This window comes from Lasioglossum baleicum, chromosome 3 (assembly GCF_051020765.1).
Source record: "Lasioglossum baleicum chromosome 3, iyLasBale1, whole genome shotgun sequence".
Taxonomy (NCBI): Eukaryota; Metazoa; Arthropoda; class Insecta; order Hymenoptera; family Halictidae; genus Lasioglossum; species Lasioglossum baleicum.
In genome coordinates this window covers 1540720-1561324 of record NC_134931.1, presented here as the reverse complement: position 1 = coordinate 1561324, position 20605 = coordinate 1540720, and the positions used below count along the sequence as shown (strand labels likewise).

At 47.7% G+C, this 20605-nt stretch overlaps 1 protein-coding gene across 5 annotated transcripts in view; it reads right to left on the bottom strand.

The window, feature by feature from the left end:
• Bbg (PDZ domain-containing protein big bang) overlaps window positions 1–20605 on the bottom strand; it is a 123202-nt gene that overhangs the window by 25284 nt on the left and 77313 nt on the right. For all 5 annotated transcript variants that reach the window (XM_076420213.1, XM_076420210.1, XM_076420211.1 and 2 more), the window contains one exon: window positions 1932–2006. In XM_076420213.1, the coding sequence (XP_076276328.1) occupies window positions 1932–2006 (75 nt within the window). The remainder of the gene's footprint in view (window positions 1–1931; window positions 2007–20605) is intronic.

Here is a 20605-nt window from a genome sequence, read left to right as displayed (position 1 = left end):
GTCACCTCGGTCGACACTCCGATGACGATCTCGATCGATGACATCACTGCCGAAGATGTCAGCCAACAATTCAATCTTCGAAATTGCCAACAACTTCATCGGCCATTTTCGTCGGCTGATAAGAAACGAAGCGAGAACACCGAACGAAAAAATGCGAATGAAGAGGCCACGTTAAATAAGTAAACTCACGTGACGAAGCACCTAACGAGCAACGAGAACTATCAAGCTGGAATGACGCCGTGCCCGTCAGAAGCTCTTCGAATTGCGTAACCGGAGTGAATAAAGACCAGACGAAGACACTAAGAGGGTCACAGGAAGATTATGTCAACGCTACTTCCAATGTTTGCACTTCTTCGGTGCAGATATTGTTCTGACTAATCCGCGTACGAGTTAGATAACTCTGCGAAACCCACCGACAAGATGGCGGAAGCCTACTTATTGTTGGGAGGTCGGCAGATCCTCGAACTGGAGCTTCTTGTCTCCGGAATTCAATCTTATTTGCGTTCATTCGAGGAACAAGCTCCTCGTAAACGTCTTAACACAAACGAATTATTTTGAGGACGATTTTCTCGATGATCGTTAGACTGCGGATCTTTCTGCCGCAATTGCAAGAAACAAGAACCAAGCAGAAAATTCTTTCGTAATTCTAAAGTCTCGAGAACAGTCGGGGAGAGAATTTTTCCAACGATTACGAGTTAACGACCTCCGAGTCTCGGATCGACCGAATCGTACGATTCGAAACGGTATTCGCTTCCCGGTTACAGGATCGTGGCGGAAGGATGATTTTTCTGATTGTTCGGAGCGGAAACGTTCGCGCGTTCCCGCGCAACGAGATCTCACCGGAGAAGTATGCCTGGAATGAGAATCGTGACTCCCGACATCTGAAAGATAGTTCGCCTGGCGGAGCAGCTTGTTCGTTCGTTTTCGTCCCCGGAGCCGACACGGAGAGCCGGGGCGTTCATTACCGGTCCCGAACGGGTTCGTGACACGTCACGAGTATCTCAATGTGAAGTTCGCAACACGATCGAGGGCGAATTCTTGCGGACTTTCACCGCTCGGCTCCGCTCGAAGGACGAGGGGCCATCGGACGCTCTTCCGACAGAAACTAGCTGGACAAATCTGCATTTTCACGCGTGAACGACTTGCAGTAACATTTATTAATTACTCGTTAAATGTTACACGAGAGCGACGTCGTAAATATGTAATAGTAATTCATGGGATTTGAAAAATAATTTGATACAATTCTACGATATCTGTGAACTATCTCCAAAAAGAATTGAACGTCAATTGCTAGTTTTTTTCGTAACCTTTTGGGATTTGACCAGTTGGTATGTTCTGTGGGGAGGATTGTGGATGGTCGTAAGTGGCCGCAGGGAGATCTTCAAGCAGCATTGTTGCGAGGCGAAACGATTCCCGGTCACGCCGATCCGACATTCTCGCCTGCCTCGCGCCGGAAAAATCCATTCCGATCGGTTTCTTTGCGGGAGGACGCGGTTCCGAGAACGGAATGCCGCGCGAGAGTGCCTCGAAAGTTTTAGACCACGCGATTTATGGTCGACCGGCACCTTGAACCAGCGAGTTTGCCCCCGACTCGATAACCACGATCTCGAACACTTCGTCTTTAAACGTTCTCCCTTGTGTGCTTCGCGATCTGCCGCGAAATGACGTCTGCATTCTGCCATTCTCGCTCAGAACCAGCCTATTGCGCTGTTTTAATGCAAAAACTATGTTCCGACATTTTCAGTTATGTGAAATGAAAATTGTCTGAATTAATTGCAAGATACAGGGACAACAGTATGTTTGGACGCTTCGAATATCTTCTGTTTCGTGTTCGATCTACCTACTTTTATCATAAGTTTTTGCGAATCATACGCCTAGGGTAGCCAGCCATTTTTGCACGCCGTTTAACAAGATTTTTGCAACATGCTCACCTGCGTTGAGATGTTCAGGCTCCGCTCCGTCGTTGTTCTCGGCTGGTCCGGCGTCGTCTACCTCGTCATTCCGCGCTGCAACAAAAACAGACGAGTTCAGATAAAAGTAGACTCGAACGAACGCAATTAAAACATCGGAAGAGATCGTCGGATGTCATCGTCAAACCCTGGCACCGCAGCCTAAGCAACGCGACTAGATTTTCAATTTGAATTTTCCCCGAGTTTCCCGCGAGCAGAGTGACGTAGAGAGGATACGCGTCTCTCGCTGACGTTTCAATTAAGAAAAATTACGGTCGGAGGATACGGCGCAGCGATCGCGAAACGTGGAACAGGCTCGCGGCACAAAGGAGAGAGGCCCAGTGATAATGAGTCGAGGTAATAGCCGCTGGCTAGTGGACACAGCTGCACGGTTGACTCCAGTTGACCCGCCGCTTATTGAACGTCGGGTACGAGGAGGGTAGCTAAGGGAACACGCGTCGTGTACGCGTTTGTGGGCTGTGCGTGTACCCGCGTGTATCAGCTTTCCGTTTCCTCCTGCAACCACGGCTCGTTTCCGTGTCCACGACACCGTCCATTCAACAATCTGGGGATTCTGCGAAACAGTCAAGTACAGAAACCCTTCGTTGACCCTTTGTTTAACTTTGAAGGTTAAAATGGACTTTGAAAATGACACTTGCTAATTTATGAAATACTCTTAGTTCAGTCTGTTATCTGTATTTTCAGCAAATCAACTGCGAAAGCTAGATTGCATAAAGACCACGATTTAATTGCTCATCTCAGGACGAAGCTTCCTGCCACCATCGCAGCCCATTTCCGCATGCAGGACACCATAGTACTCATTCAGCAATCAGCAGAATACGCGGAAGAGTGAACAGCGGTGGTTGTCTTTCTCTATCCGTCTCACTCTCTCTTTCTCTATCCACCTCAACCTTCTTTTCGTTCTCTATCTCCGTTTCTCTCTATTTCTCTTTTCCGCTGTCTCGTTGCCAGCGACCTTGATCGCTTAATGAACGCTGCCCAGCGCAGATCCATATCTCGATACACGGCACGTCGAGCGTGCTCCCCCGGCAACGCTAACAAACCTTTGAACCCCGATCGATATTAATTAATCTCGACGGTGGCCTCCCTTGTTTTGCGAACGGCCCCCAGACGCCGATGGGGGGAAAGTGATTTTGATTGCTGTAATTTGCGACCGTACTCTGCAAATAGATGCTGGAAATTACGGCGCGACTGATCGATCGACAATCTTCCGATCCGAGGATCAAGATGAAGGACTCTTCCTCCCAACGATACTTTCCAGCACGATATCGATGGTGCTTCGTGCTCTCGACCAATGAAGCTTCACCTTTTGTCGAGTTCGTCTTGTTCTCGCGGTAATCAGAATTGTTGTAGATACTGGAAGAGCCTCTGCAATTGCAGCACCGATCGTTTGTTTCTGCGCGAGGACTGTGTACACTGTTTTAATGGCGCGAGTATTTTAATTGTTTGAACCTGCGAAGGCGAAAATAGCTTTTACGACTCACGATGCTTAGAATAGGTGCTGCGGTTAATAGGAGAACAATATTTCAGAATTGTTTTTACACATATTTTCAAAGGTGAAATAACTCTGTCTTCCAATTACGTTCGATCAGCTAGAGGCTTGTTCCAGAAATATGTTAAACGATCAAGTAAGACGGAGGCTCTCGCAAGTTCCGGGGACGCGTTTCCGCGGTTTGGCGCGAGCCGCGCCGACTTTAGCGGATTCGCGCGGGTCCCTGTCGGGTGCTCGTCGTCCCCGACTAAACGGCCCGTAAAATTGAAACGGACATGGAATTTTAACGGTCGATTAAGCTACGCGTTCGCGTCGATCATCGCGCGTTTAAGTGCGCGTCGCGGTCCCGGGCCTTTACGACGCACCGCAAGAACTCGTAAAGCGGCCCTGATATCGGCCGCTTTAATCTGCTTGCGAACGCGAAAGCGTTCCGAGCACCAAAGAATGCGCCAACCGACCGTCCTCCCACCGTATCGGCGAAAACTACGACTGTTCCTCTGCGCTTCGCCGATCCGACTCTTTTTCTCGCGATCGAAGACCAGAATACTCCGAGTTGGAGTTGGGAGAAATTTTGCAACGAAATTCATTGTATCTTACGTTCAACATTTCCTAGATCTCTTCTGGCGATCGTTCTAGCTTGCAATGGTGTAGCAGGATCGAAGTATTTCAGCGGGTTTTTCGAGGGACCGGGAAGCAGCCGTAGAAAGGACTGTGGCCGGGAAGTTGACATTAGCGGGATTCCGAGGGCAGGAAGCCAGAAAGAGAGCCACCGGCGAAGGGCTTAGGCTAGAACGAGAGAATGAGAGAACCAGTCGCAGGGATGGCGAACAGGAAGAGGACAGGCGAGTCCGGGACAGGGAACGAGCGGAGAGAGCCAGTCGGAAGGAAGAGGAGGGAGAGCCGGAGGAGGTGGAAAGAGAGAAAAGAGAGCAACGAGAAATAAGAAGAGTGGTTCTCCTCTCCGGTCGAAGAGGTTGGGAGCGGGTGGCCTTGAGCAGGTCATCACCTCCGGCTGCGGTGCTGATGCTGCACGCGCGCTGGACCATCTTAACTTCTTCTTCTTCGTCCTCCTCTTCCTCTTCTTACTCGAACGGAGACCCTCTTCTTCTTCTCCTCCGGTCAGCTCCTCTTCGCCAACCTCTGTATGCTTGTCTCTACTTGCTCCTTTGCTCTCGCCGGTCTCCTTCCTGCCCTCTTTGTCTCCCTTCACCCTTTCTCCCTCTATCTCTTTCTCTATTTATCCCGCTGTTTCTCTCCCTTTTCTCCGTCTCCCCCCGCACACACGCTCTTTACACTTTTCCACCGGACCTCCACCGTGCAGCGAACAATCCGTCCGAGCTAACTCCGTGGAGACCAAACGGATACACCAAGGGACCACGTCTCTACTCCTGGTACCGAGAACCAGCGGGAGAAAGGAATTCCCCGTGTCGCGTAGAGTTTCGAACTGCGCCTGCTATCTTCGCGAAACCCGAAAGCCTACCCTCGTCTACCGCTTCGTCCACAGTTTCACGCGAAACTTGATTTTAACCCCTCAGGAACGAGGATTACTCGTCTCTCAGGATGCTAAATCCTACATGAAGACATGTACTCATGATTTTTTGTTACTACAATAATTCTTGAATAAAGAGGACGAGTAAGGGTTTCTGCTAACAAGACACTCAACTGCACAGAGAACTCTCTACGTTTATCGTCACGCGTCCGAAATCACGCGAATTCGTCGTTTTGAAAGGTAACGCGATGCTGAAGGCGTTGAAACCCGCCGGTTCCCGTCCCGGCGACACGATAATTCGACTAATTGCGCGAGCAAAATCCCTCGACCGGGAACGGGAACGTGAACGGGAACAGGGCCGGAACGCGAATCACGCAAATCGAGTTTGACAAAGTGGATCGGCCGTAACGCCCCCCGAACGACGTAATGGCCGACGCGTGGCCGCGCAGGCGAGATTCGTTTCGGTGAAATCCGCTGCCGATCGGCCGCCGTTGCATTCGGCCTAAGTGAATGAGAAAGATAAACATAATAATTACGAGAAATTGCGGGGCTGCCGCTTGAAAACGGCCCGGCCGAGGCGAGAGAGCTGGATCTCCGACGCGCCCCTTACTGCCCCGTTCAATTAAATCGAACCATCGGCCTGTCAATGGCATTCAACCGGCGAGTCCTGTCGATCGACCAGACGCGGTCTCATTGAAAAATGCGTGAGGAGAAACCTTGCGGTCGGAGGTGTCGAACGGACGTCTGTAACGAGGCCTCGAAGCTGTTGTAATACCGATCTCGATTCCTGAGATGGTTACCAATAAACTTGGGGTCAAAACTATCTGAAGCTAGTGTCAGTGACTAGAAGCTACGAAATTGGCCAGCAATCATGCAAAAAGAATGATTGGGAATAGACAGAGACCTATTGAAGGATACTTATTGAACGCAGTAACGACTGGAGGTTATAAAATCAGCCAGCAATTACGGATTTGGGGCGATCGGCAATCCGAGGACGTTTTTTCCAAAGGCCAGCTCGGGAATCTCGGTCAAAATTGGTCAGTGAAAGAGAGGCGCGGCCGACCGGAAGTTCTCGGACGACGACGCGCTGCGAACAGGGCCGATAATAGCCGCGCGTGGTCTCTCACGGTTACGATTCGCAATTAAGGACGACGGAGAACGAAGGAGTACCTGCCCACCTGTCCTCTTCCTTTTTTCGATCCCGCGACATTACTTTCCAGCTCGTTGCGCCGCGAACGACGCGTGGGACTGTTCAATCGTAAACCCGTTTACGACGAGGTAAGTGTTCCGCGGTAAAAGTCTGTCTCGTAAAAAGACGCGCGACATCTTCGACGAAAGTCGTCGCCGAAAAGATTGAATTCTTCTCTGTAACAGCTCGACTACCGGATTCTAGAAAATCAGGCTCGAAATCTCTGACCGACAACCTCGAAGCAGAACAAAGACGTCACTGGGTCGAGGCCATCGCGTGATCGGCAAATGGTACCCGGCCCGGAGAGTCGTTCACCCCTGCATCCTTCTGCATCCTTCCCGTTATTGAAATCTCGATCACTGTCGATGATCGCGCCCCCGGGCATCGAGCCGTACACCGGCTGGAAAAATCGGCGAACAACGCTCGCCCGCATTTGCATGATCGCGGTTGCGTTACAACCGATTACGGGCACTCTACTTTCGATAATGGCCGCTCGCCGATCGCCGCGCGGAAAAATTCCCTTTATGAGATCGCGAATCTTGACCCTGCTCGGTCCAGGCTTCTCCGACACCATGCTACGGCGATGTGAAACTAGTTCACTTGTAAATTGTCTTTGAACAATTGCTTTCTAGTCCGCTGGCACTTCAATTGGCAGCCCTGCGTGATCAAGACTTACCATTCGAAAAAACTTATTTCTACCTCACAGTTTTCATTTATGATTTATACTACTGAGGTTAAATTGTTCTCTTCGAAAGGTCTATTTCCCTTCTCGATTCCTATAGAATTCCCTACAAATTTTCCTGCCGCCGGACCTGAAGTGGTAGCCCTACCTCCACACTCAAGAATCAGGTAACACACCCCTATGTACTTAAAACTCTCTCTTCACAATCTTCACGTAAACATGAAACCTTTCTACAAGACCTTTTTAGGTGGCCCTACCTTCGTGTTCCTCTCACCACACGTCCTCAAAGTTCGAATTTTTGTCACACAAGGTGATCTCGGAACATCAGGTACTGGCACCGCGAAATAAATACAAACGGCCTCGGTCGGTCGCGCGAACTGTACTAAACGCGGCGTGTATCTCGAACGGTTGGCGCCTGCCAGATAACACCAGGCCTCCGTTTCTCCGACGAACACATCGGCGCGTGTCGTGCAAGAATTCAATATGTACACGCTGGTACGCCACGCGGAGATGCGTCCGATGAATGAGCTAATTGTGCCTACCACGCCGCGAGCCTATCTCTTTTATTCCGATTCGAAAAACCGAGTCGATAATCACGCGCGAGCTGAATTAGGACAGCTCCGGAGCTACAATGATCGATACTTGTTTCACATTTAAATTAATTTATTTTCCATCGATACGCGTTCAAGCATGCATAACGAGTTGTTTATATTTAATAATATTCGAGGAACTTGTTCGATCGAACTGGAGCAAGTCCCTTGATATTGGTATCGCATACTTCTTTCGTTCGAAGTTCGATGAAGTTTAAATAGAGATGACACATTTTTCCTTGCACTCGTATGTTTGGCGCGGAGTGTCTGCAATTGCGTAAACATCGTTAATCCGACGATAAAGATTGTCGCGGAAGAATGTTCGGCTTTGTGCTTTACGATCGGTATGGGTTTTGTTTAACCATCAATGTTTGGGGAAAAAAGTGACGCACACATCACACCATTCACGGTACTTGTTCAATTATATCGCTGTCGTCTAAAGTTAGTCGACGACTGTATCAACTCAATGAAGAATTATGTTCGTACTATTTTTCATTGGCGACGTGTTGCCAGCCAGTCTTGGCGTATTCACTTCTTGATAATTCAACCATAATAGCGAGATAATGTCAATCATAACGCTGCGAATATCTTCATTACTATTGTTATATTCAGGGTTAAAAATAGCTCCCTGTGCTCCATCTTTTTCCAAATTAATTACATCGCAATCCATTGCGTCTCGGATTTGTCTTTCTGCGTTTCGGTATTTTCGGATTGCAAAACGTATCTTGGAATTTTCACTGCGAGGCGGACAATGTTTTCAAAATTTTCTTCATACTTCATACATCTAAGAATGTAATTTACCAAGCAAAAAAGTTTCAGCTTGGAGTTAATGTAACTGATCAATTAAGCGCGATTCCCGTGTGCACGAGACACGTATTCCTTTTCCTTCTAAGAAGCGATTAGAGCGAAAGAAATCGCGATCGCGGCGACCACGGAGGAAATTGCGAGGGGTTAACGACGGGTGCGTCGCAGGTGCGTAACAAGTGCATCGTCGGTGGCTCGCAGCGGAGGATGCGTCTTGAGCGGAATAAGTTTCTGCGGCGAACGAAAGGAATCAATCAGAGGAGAGGACGCGAGGCGAGGGCAATCAAGCGTGCGCCTGATTTCTCGCAGAAACAACAGGCGGAATGGGACGGCGAACAGCAAACACCGCATGGGCAGGTGTAGCCCATCTGCACTGTCAGCTGCCGCGGCACGGCGGCGTGCCGAAGCCCTTGGCGTGCTCTACCCTTGAGATTCGAAAAATATCTTGCCCCGCGCGAGAACGACCGAACCAAACGAACGTCGAATCGAACGACCCGACCGGGGCAGCTGTTGCTGCGCTTTTCTGTGGGTGGCGAGTGAAAGTGCAGCTTCGAGGCCGGGCCCGGCGACAAATTGAATTTTTTTTATAACAGCATCCTGCGGCTAAATCCGACCGACGAGGATCCGCCAGAAGTTGTTAGCCCACTTTCCTGCTCACCGTTCCAATTACTGGCCCGAACCTCATCCTTGGCCCACCGAACCCGCAACAATTCGCGGTAGCACCTCGAGGTCCCTGGCCAATTGGAATGATAGTGGCCGGAGGGGATCCGCCTTCGAGTGCTACTGGTAACGGAAGTTTTTGTGCTTTTTCATTCAATTTTCATCGAGCAGACAAGCGAAGAATACGAAGAAAGGAATAGAAAATGGACATGAGAATAGAGCGATTTAACTCTCCGAGGAGCTACAAATTCGTTTTTTACCTACAACCGTTCATCCTTCGATTGACAGAGCGATTCCAAGGTTCAAGAAACAAATGGAAGAAGAGCATGAAGGGGAAATAAAGGATTCGCTAGAAACGGTAGCATTGGTTGATCGATTAGCAACTGCTGAAGGGATTCGAAGCATCGATTGACTACAAATAATTGCACGAATTCATCGGTTATCAATCGGCAAAGCGAAGGTTCCCACCGGTAACGTTTTTCCCCGGCGCGACGCGACGAGGCGGTTTCTAGCTTCGCTCGCGCTTCTGATCGGATTATAGGGATCATACGAGGATGTCCGACCGGTCGTACAAAAACCAGCGAGCCTAAGCGCGTCGTTAGACTCCGGCGAGCCTTTTTCCGTCCCGGAGCCGGGAGCTTTTTCGACGATCCGGACGGGAAGCGCCCGATCCGGGGGAGATTCTTTTTTTACCCGCAAAGCTGCACAGTGTACTCTAATGTCTCACATCCTGCTCCCTGAAAGCGTTCTCGCGCCGCATAATAACACCGGATAATACTGTTCTAAATGCTGATGTTTTTTCGGGAGCTCTCTCCAATTAATAACAATTATTTTCGTCGGGCCTTGCAGCTTCAATAGGAATTCGCAAACACGCTGCGATACCAAACTATTGCAATATCTTCTTTCTTTTCGATGTATATTTTTTCCCCATTAATGCTTTAAATTAAGGACTTCAATACGTATTCCGGAAGCCCAGAACTGTGAGAGAATTAGTCGTGAAAAATATGTTCAATTCAATCTAATAGATTGAGTAAAACTCAACTTGGAAACGAGCAGTTCTGGCCCACCCAGTATTTATTTTCTAACTTAGCATCAGTGGGTATATCGATGAAGCCAGAAACGTTGGGAAACGAATTCGTAAAGGACACAGCTTGCACCCAAAAGCTTCAACAGTAAGAACTCCACGAGACTCGAGTCTCTGATAACACCGGATCGCAATTTCGAGGTTAGCAATCGGTCGTTGGCACCGCGTCCGAGAGCAGTTTTCCTTTCGATCGTATTTTCGTCGGCGCCGTTAATTCGTGACTCAGGTCGCCGATCACGGCCATGATTCACTATGGATCGAGCGAATCACGTCCGGCAACCTTCTGACATTCTAATTCGCCGCGCCGGTCGACTTGCTCGATGATCCGAATTTTTGCAACTCATCGGGACGAGTCGCGTGATCCAAGGATCGATCACCACTTTCGAGCCGACTAGCCCCCCTGATACATTGGTAGAAGAATTCCTTAGCAAATCTTTGAAAAGTATACTAACTGTTGGCGTTGAAAGGAAAGAAAGATTGCAGTCAACCCTCTGCATTGTTATTAGAAGAAATATATTTATTACGGAGTCTGGATATTCCGAGGCAAAGGGTTGAATATTTTCAGAGCACCGATCGTCTCAATCGAATTCCCGACGAGTCGGTCACGCGAGTTTCGAGGCGTACTCGAAACGCCAGTTGAGCAAACATCGCCTAGTCTAGGTGGAAGTAAATATTGAAATACCTTTCGGTGTCACGAATCGAGCGTTTCCCCGAGGAGCATTCGGTAGCTGCGTGGAACGGTAACACGATCCCCTCCGGTCGTTTTTAATATCTCCACAATCGGTAGCGATCTTCTGGAGCAGATCGGTCGATCTCCGACGAGACGCGGAAATTTCGAAATCGACAGTCACAAGTATATCACACAGTCAACTGATTACACGTTGCTTCTCGCTGTCCTCAAAATAAACTAATACTCAAAGTCTTTGGATCGATTTTTTTGGAGCACAATTTCTTTTGCCGGAGATTAAATTTCGTCGATCAGGCAGGAGTGCTGAAGATGATGGTACGCGAAGAGGTATGGAAAATCGTTTGACAATCGCAGGGAACGCGCGAGGCGGAGCTGGCGAGGGACCTCGGAACGTTTTGACTCGGAGCGTCGAGAGGAGACTGGCGAACGCCTTTCTGCCTCTGCCTGGGACATCGCTGGGCATCCCTTTCCACCAATGACGAGGCTTCCTTACTGGTCTCACGGAGAGACCGAGGTACCTTTACTCTTGATAGGTTACCTTCGAGTTAACTCGATAGGATCGTAAACGTGCGCGTGCATATAAATCACTGTTCCGATCTCTCGAAAATCGCGAGGATTTTCGGACACTCACTGATAAACCCCCCCCCCCGGGGGGGGGGAGCACTTCGATCCGAGATCCAACCAGACGATCGAGCCAGTGTTCCGGTGAAATTCGTCCTCATCGATCGCTGACTCGGCTCTTTTTTGTAATATCGCGTTTGCAAATTCTTGTGATCATTGTTCCAGTTCAATTAGCATTGAAGCACGTACGAGTGATGACTGTGAGGGTGAAGTACTCTTTTGTAGATTTAAAAGAGCCGTGTGCATTTGAAATGGCTTGACATTGTTGTTTATTAATGAAACGACTGCTTCACGTAAAATGTACCTAAAGTTTGCGTCAACGTTGAGTCATGGGGAACATATATTGCTGTGATTCAGTTATGTTCGATAAAAATTAATATCTATCCGGAATCGATAAATACTAAGAACGTCGCTAGTAAATGCTGTCGAACCTCAAATACTGAATCATATGTGCAAGAAATTCAACTGACTTCCTCTAAAACCGGTCATTCATGATCACTAGGCTGCGGATTTTATGCATCTATGACAAAAATGGGTACGTACAATTTAAAAGAGTGGAGGTATTGAAAAGATTTAAGACCACCAGTTTTACCTTAACAAGATAATCAAAAGAAGAATGAAATTTTTATTTGGCAGAGTCCGCAGAGTAAGATCCGCAATCTAATGATCACTTATGACCATCCCTCTTTTTTCATAGTCATCTCAATCATCACTGACGATCCCTGTTCGTCCTCGATCGTCTCTATCTGTTTTTAAACAACCTTTAACCTCTTAGATCCCAAATTCAGACCTTCGAACACTTTTCCCGAGAAATTGGTGTCCTCGGAAGGTTTTTCAAGGTCTTCCAAGAGCCACGGTAGTCCTGCAGGGATCCTGGAGAACCTCTGGGCTTCCCAGAAAGCCTCTCAAGGACTTTATGATACTTCGAGGTGTCTCTGAATACCCGAAGAATGGCTACAGGCCTTTTAACTCTTAAAGGGTTCTGCGGACACAGTAATAAAGATACACAGTGGTAAGATGAAAGTGCCACGAGCACATCGTAAATATGCGGGCCGATTTCGCGTAAAAAGTTGCAAAGTTTACGACGCGAAAAATGTGTACAGCTTTGTCCAGCATCGTGTAATATGAAATTCTCAAGGTGATCGATGGTGTCCCTGTGTATATCGGGTGACCGCTAAGATGCTAGACCGCAAGCAAGGGGGCAGAAAAGGCCCCCTAACAAATGGATATCGATCGCGCGCGAAACAATTATTGCTGGGCAGAACCCCGGTTCTGCAATCTTTGTCACGGGTCAGAAGTGTATCGGATCGATTTAGAACCGTGGATCTTTTTCGACGCGAGTTCTATCGGACAAAAGAAGCGTCTCTCGAACGACGGCGTTATTGTCCGCGAGCTCTCGCAGCCACGCGAGATCGAACCTCGATAATCCATTACGATAGCCGCGGGGCGTCGGGCACGCACAATGCTCCTCGATCCGACGCGAGGACAAACAAAAAGAAAAAAGAATCAGTACGCTCCGGAGTTACACGGAACACGACCGACCTTGCGTCTTCCTCCTTCGTTCGATCACACGTGACCCGTCGCGTCTTTCTTTTCGCGGATGGAACGCGGCCCCGCCTATCGAAGGGTTCATCTGCCCCCTCGCGATTTCGGGGGAACGTTCACCTCTCGGCAGACAGGGAACTGCCAGTGGCAATGTGATCACAGTACACCTTTGGCAATGATGGACCTCTGTTCGTGGATCTAGTTTTCTACTGGGACTCGCGCGGAATTCACGGTTGAAAGTGACTTGGGAGCCACAAGACCACACCCCTTAGGGTCCTATAAAGTGTAGAGCTAGCAGACCACGCCTACTTAAAGAATTATACTCTAATACGTATCTAGGACACCTCCTAGAGTAGAAGAAGCAATAAAGCTACTCCTACTCCAACAACTCTAGGAGAGCCACGCTCTCGACGCACTCTACGCACCGAGCAGAACGAAGCCACGCCTCCTAAAACACTCTACATTAAAAGAACCACTGAAACCAAACTTCCGAAGACGCTTCTCACAAACGAAGTAATGAAACCACGCCCCTCAAGACACTTTATATAGATGGAGATACGAAGCCACACCCCTGGGGGCTCTCTACCCACAAAGAGACAACCAAAACCACGCCGTCCAAGCACTCCACACAGAATGATTGACGAAGCCACACCTTCGGAAACTGTCCTACATAAAAGAATCAACGAATTCACATCCCTCGAGGCACACTGCACAGACGGAGCATCGAAGCCACGCCCACCGGGGGACACAAAGTTGCAATGTGGCAATCCTGCGCGCACCCTAAAGCAAAGAATGTATGTCACCTATAACCTGATTGAAAACAATGATCCGCGGCCGCGGGTATTCCTTAATAAAAATCGACTCAACTTCGATGGATATCGAGGATGTATTATTCAACGTGCGCTCGATCCGTTCGAAATTCAGAGGTGCAACCGGCGAGCAACATTGTCGAGCAGCTGGCACCGCGAGGTGGATACCGCGGTGAGTACGATCCTAGCAACCTCTCGGCGGCGTGTTCCGCGATATGATTTTTCGTTCGTCGATCCGCTGCGCACGGTTCATAAATGTTTCATGCCCGCTAGGATTCAATAGGATAGTCCTGCGTTTTCGAAAGTCACGCGTATATTTATGTGCGTCGATTAGCATAACGTCGCCACGTTGCGAAGTGACGGAGTATGCTCGCGGACACGTAATCGGCGATCTTGAGCGACGGAGTCATTGTTTGGACTGTGGAAAATTTGGCGGACTTCAATCCGAAATTATTTTTACACTAATATATTCGTTGTACCAAATTTGGTTGAGATTTAGAAAATGCGGGAAAAAATTTTACCTTTTAAATTTTTATGAATTTTGCTAGTTTGGTGGTCAAAATGTTAACGAAACAAACTCTCGGACCCACTTGATACAATTAGAATAGAGTTTAAAGGAATAACGAAGCAAAAGGGATAACCGAAGAGGCGTACCGGCAACTCGCGCAGGAAAATCGCGAGTCGACGCGCGACGAGACGATCGATGGGATCGAGATCTTGCCGGGCAAGGTCGCCTGTTCTTGGCCGCTAATTACACCGAGACGCTTCGATGAAAGTTACGTTGTTGTAAAGTCGCTCCCTTCGGCATTCTCGGCAAGCGGAAACGCGGACGTTTTTGCCGGAGGAATTCTTCGGTGTTCCTGGAAAATCTGCGGAACGGTGTTACGCGACGAAACGCCGCGAAAAATGTTACGCTTAACCCTTTACGCCCCGAGCAATTACCCTTGTTTCTTGCCAGTGTGTTCGTTCGAGTTGTTTTACACACTCGCCGCCACTCTCGGGCCCATAAAAATTCCGCGAAGTCTAATCAATTTTTTCGACGGGAGAACAACCGAGTTCTCCGCTAATCCGCACCATTAAAGCTTATCTTAATAGACCGGATGCTGCAGGTGACAAATATTAGTAGACATATTTTTTGTGTACTGTATTTGACTGTTGCGGTAATAAAACAGCAAAAGGTGATGGAAACGAGTACGTTGAATGCATGAAAGGTTAGAAAGCACTACAAGGCAGGAAATGACGTTCGAAATGTCAGCTGTCAAGATATACCACGATTTTGCGATTTAAAATAAGGTTAAGTATTAACAAATGGTTAAATAACGGTCAAACGGTAAAAATTATTTGAATCCGAGCCTGAAAGTCTATCCTTTCTATAATAATTTTAGTGGTGTAAAAATTTGCGTTGAGACTGTGACAGCCTTGAAGGAAGGACCCTCAGGGACTCGAATGGCAAGGATTCGCAAGAACCCTCGCAAGGAATTGAGCGTCACTGTCGAGTGTTTCGCCATAAGGCGACCGGAGTCGAGTGGCCGGTAAAAAAGAAGTTAGCCGGCCTTTGAGGGCTCGAATTTCCTCGAGTTCGAGTGTGCGATTCGGGTCGTGGTTGGGACCGGGATACGCGAGACCAACACGAACACCTCGTTAAACAGTCGGTTTTGCGCACGACTTGCCACTCCAATTTATTATCCTTATTGGTGGCAATTTATCAGTCGGGACGGATCCATTCGAAATATTGGATGTGTGACAGAGAAATGGTTGCATCATACGACAAAATTCTAGGCGAGCTCCGCCAAGTGTGACTCTTAGAGAATTAGTTCTTAAAAAGACCCACCAAAAACTTTGGATAAATGTACAAACTTAATGTTCGTTCTTCACGTTTCGATTTATTTGAATATCTTACAAAAGTATGGATGAATGTTTAATTAAATTTACCAAGATGATCGACGCGCTTCTTAGAAGATCGAGATCGTTCCAAGAGCCGTTGTTGGTTGGCATAGTGCACGGAAAACCGCTCGATCGAGAGGGCACACTTATTGTTCATTGTTCATGTTTGGATTTATTTGAATGTCTTTACGAAATTACTGAATGAACGTTTAATTAAGTTTACCAAGATGATCGACGCTCCTCTCAGAAGATCGAGATCGTTCCAAGAGCCTTTGGTTGGCATAGTGCACGGAAAACCGCTCGATCGAGAGAGCACACTTATTGTTCATTGTTCATGTTTGGATTTATTTGAATGTCTTACGAAATTATTGAATGAACGAATACCTTGCAAAAATTGTCGCGCTACAAGTCTACCAAGATGATCGACACGTAAGTCGAGATTGTTCCAAGAGTAGTTGTTTGGCATAGTGCACGGAAAACCGCTCGATCGAGAGAGCACACTTATTGTTCATTGTTCATGTTTGGATTTATTTGAATGTCTTACGAAATTATTGAATGAACGAATACCTTTCAAAAATTGTCGCGCTACAAGTCTACCAAGATGATCGACGCGTAAGTCGAGATCGTTCCAAGAGCAGTTGTTTGGCATAGTGCACGGAAAACCGCTCGATCGAGGGTGAAATTGATCAGGCGAAGCTCGCTCGGCGCAACAAGTGCGGCGGGGCTTCCCGTAACAAGGCTCGAGCGTTTTCACGTGCTCGGTGACACGCAACCTGCACGAATTACCGCTATCCTCTCTCGGTGTTGCATTTACATGCACGTCGCGCAGCCTGCTCCGATATCCCTGACAATGACGAACGTGATGTAAATGGCGGATGCATACTTGTAAAGGCCGACTCTCCGGCTCATTGTCACGCAACGTGTGGACGCACGGTTTCAGCTTGTATCCAGGATTTCGATGATCGGCGCGGGTCGTCGGCTGGGTGGCTGCCCAATCGGAACGCGGGTTAACGGGCTCGCGAATACGAATTGGCTAGTTGATTTCGGAGACGAGGTGTAAGCATCGCCGATAACGTAAGCTTGTCGCGTTCCTTTCGAAATGTTACAGCACGGCCCGAAACTCGTCCGCTTCCTAATTGGCAAACATCGATTCCTTGTTCGGAATTCGCGTTTGAATAAGTCGTTTCGACATTTCTTGGCAGTCGGAGCTGCATCAAATTGATTCTTAAGTGTAGCAATTTTTTTACGTATTTAATTATTGATTTTCTGCAACTCGATCTAGTACAAATAGTTTAGGGTAATTATTATGGCACTACCTTATATCGTGTAAAGAAGAAGTCGCACTCTAGTGAGAAAATCCTCAAACAATAGTTTACCATGTTTACTCAACAGTGTGCAGTGCAATCGCACTATTCTATAGATTTTAGTATCGATCCTCCGCCAGTTGTGTCTCCACGTGTTGAATATTTTTGTGGTTAGATTTTCGATTGTATCTTTTTCGAGGAAGGTAAGTCATTTTGAAATGTTTAAACTGAAATTCATTTTCGCTTTGTCAGTAACTAGTGTTATCAGTACACGTGGAGTGCCCAATATGGCACTACCAAGGGTTCCCTAATATGAGTATAGCTATTGACATATTTGGCGTAGGGCCGAATATGGCACTAGGTGTCATATTAGGGACTCAAGGTGTATCATATTAAGAACCCCTTTCGCTGGAACCTGCGAATGACACACCACAAAAAAAATATTTTTCCCAAGCTGTATTCATTTTTGAACAAACTTGACCCCAGAATTTTATAGGTAAGAAATGCATCTACAACTGGTAATTTTTTGGACGAAAAAGAGCATTCTAAAATAATCAAGAAATGACATCAACAAAAAGTGGTTCATATTTGCACTTTGCCCTAATTTGAGCACTAAATAGTACAAGTGAACGTTAGTACTTTTGTCGAATAAGAGAGCCGAGAAGCCACGCCCACCGACGACGTTTGCCCTCCAGGGCAAATCTAAAGCGCTCCCAGGCATGATCGAACGAAGAAGCGAGCGAATTCTTTGGACAGAATTTCTGACGAAGAGCCCTAAGAGGAGGAGGCAAAAGAAAACTCGGTGCCGGTCGAGCGGCGGCTCAAAGGAAAGTCACGCGCCGTTGATTAGTTAGCGCAAGAATGTCGACTGTGCAAAGCTGTGCGCGCCGGCGCGCGTGGGAAATCGCAACTGCGGAAGAAAAGAAGAAGAGGAGCCGATGGAAAAATCGTGATCCGCCATTGTTCGTCTCGGACGAGTAACGGAACGGGATCGATAATGGTGAATACGCTGAAAACGAAAGTCTGAGCCAATTCAAATCACTTCCCTTGTTAGAGCTATTGTTCTATAGCACGTCTAATAAGACCCGATTTGACGTCTATTTGCGACTGTCTATTTGCACAGGATTGAGTCGATTTTAAGATGTGTTACAGTGGGAATTTTTGAACGTTTGAGAGCTTCAATCAGAGGGGAAAGATGCTACTCTATGATAGATACGCATAGGTGCTAAAAGAATCGCGAAATCATATTGTAAAGACGATCAAAGCCGACCATCAGTTCCCAAATCGAAGGGAAAACAGTATTCTCATTCTAAACGAGATCTTATCGAATGGTGAGACAATAGAAATGGCTATCTACTTCCATAGCGTCTCATGATTCCCCAAACCACATTCCGCGTCTCGCAGCGAGACGTCGCCGACGCATTCAAAAGAAAATCTATTACTATCTCTCATAGCGTCCCGCTGAAATTATGTTAACAAGGGAGAACTGTATGGCCGGACTTGAAGCGACTCAGAATCGGTCTTCGGAATCCTCTCCGCGAGAGTCTAGAAGAGAAGAGAAGAAGAGAAGAAGAGAAGAGAAGAGGAGGCGCAGCGATGGTCGCGTTCTAAGAGCCGCGCGACAAAAAAGAAACCGGTCGAGCTTCTTCCGTTTTGCGAGCGAAGCGGAGCAGTGAGGCTCTCGCGAAGGCTCTCGCGAGTTCAAACTTGGCGCGAGCAGCTCTATAAATGCAGAAAGAGAGGGAGAGAAGCCGGACCGCGCGCATCGCTGGAATGCGAGAATCTGCAGCTTGCACGAATTCCTCCTGCGTCCAGGGACCGGACCCTCCAATTAGAGCCGAGCTACGGAGAGAGAAAGAGAGGCCAACGGGATCTCCCCATCTCGTTATCTTTCGATCGAATTCTACGCGAGAAATGAATATCATTCGCTACCTACGGCGCGCGGTGGTTCGCGTCGAGGAATTTTCGCGACAGTTGGTTAGAAAATCTACTGGCCCATCACTGGTTTTATTTATTCACGCTAATCCCATCGGTCGCTAAAAATGATTGACTTGCGTTTCATCTAATTCTCTGGCATTTTTGTTATAGTGTACACTTGAATGAATTTGTTTCGACAATGAGAAAATAAACAGTATGGAAGTGGACAGTACCTCTCGGTGGACAAAATTCTTTAGAAGGGCGATTTGGATCAGGACCTCGTCCTGGCGACTTAATCCCGAGGCGCAGACTAAGCGTAAGCGAATCCGGGGGACGGGTTTTTGAGCGATAAAGCATTCCGGACGGCCAAGTCGAAGGTTACATCGATAACTCGTCGTCCTCGCGAGCAGGATCGAAAGAAACTGATCCTCTACCGGTGTCTAAGCGGCGCTCGCGCAATGCTGCCGGGGACATTCCTCTCGGGTAAAAATCCTCGCTGATTGCCCGGCGTGCTCGCGTTCTCGATCGCGATCCTCGTCGACGTACAGCTCGACCAATGTAGCCAGAACGCGGAAAAACATTTGATATTTTCCAAAATGGTACACAAAATCACCGATCCTCTTGTAACTTCGGGAAGAAAAATCGTGGAGCGATATACTCAGGCTCATTTTGCAGCGTGAAGCCTCTACTTTTATCACTTTGAACCGCATCTTCCTAAAAATTTATTTCTGTTCTGGAACGGTAGCAAACAGCAAGGTGTTTCATGAAATGGCCTGACTGCACAGTCAGGAATAATACGCTTCAAGTTTCCGTGCGAATACGCGCGATATTTCGAGACGAGAGGATCAGTATGCACGCAAGAAGTTCCCGATGCGCACCTGTGCCAGGACCGCCCGTGTGCACCTCGCCGATTACGCATTCGTTTCGATCAGACTCGCTTTCCCCCGCTCATCCATACTAATTACTGTGTTTGTAAACAATCGTGAGCAATCACGGAAACCTAATCGATACGCCGCGCCGCCGCGGAGAGCCAGCCAGGTGCTAATTTATCCTTTATCCCAGCCGACGTTCACCGTTGAAGACGTGTCCTTTAACCCGTTGCACGAGACAAGTTGCCTCGTCGGTCGTGTTTGACTTCATGTTCCCAGGAATTTTTATCCCGGTTGGCAACTTCCAAGCTGGTTAGGGCTTTTACTGTTGCTCGAATTTTTCGATGGATGAATCTATTTCTACACTGGATCCGATAGATCGCAGCCGAATAGCCGGATACGTTCGTATCAGTGCGCACGGTTCTCTCGCGTTTGTCAAATCCGTTCATGCTGAAAGATTGTGTTTGTCACCGAGCCATTTAAGCGGCCTCTGTATCGAAACAGGAAGCTATTCCTTCGCTGGACAGCCGCGGAGGACACCATAATATGGATTATTTATTAAGGAATTCTGTAATCGATATATCACGCCGCTGGTATTCAAGGAATTTGCCGTTTTCAGCTCAAGACAGAAATAACAGGAATGTATTTACTGAGATTTTTCGGGATTTCTTGTCGATCGAAGAGGCCACTTCATTAGCATTCCTTCTCGAAAGATTGACAGACGTCGAGTCAATTTGGTCAAATTCATTACCAGAGGATTGAAAGATTTAATTATTTCAATTTTCATTCTCGGAGAATTTTAATCGCCGCGAGGCTCCCTCCGCCAAAAACAGTTTCCAGAGAGGTAGCGAAGAATGCAATCAAGGCGAAAATGCATCTGCTACCGAGACGGTATTGTATTCCGGCGAAGTCCGTCAAGAAAACCCAGTTCGCCGGACATCGACCTTTGCAAGCTCCTCCTCGTTTAAAACATCGAATTTGCATAACGATCCCCAGCGAGATTCCTCA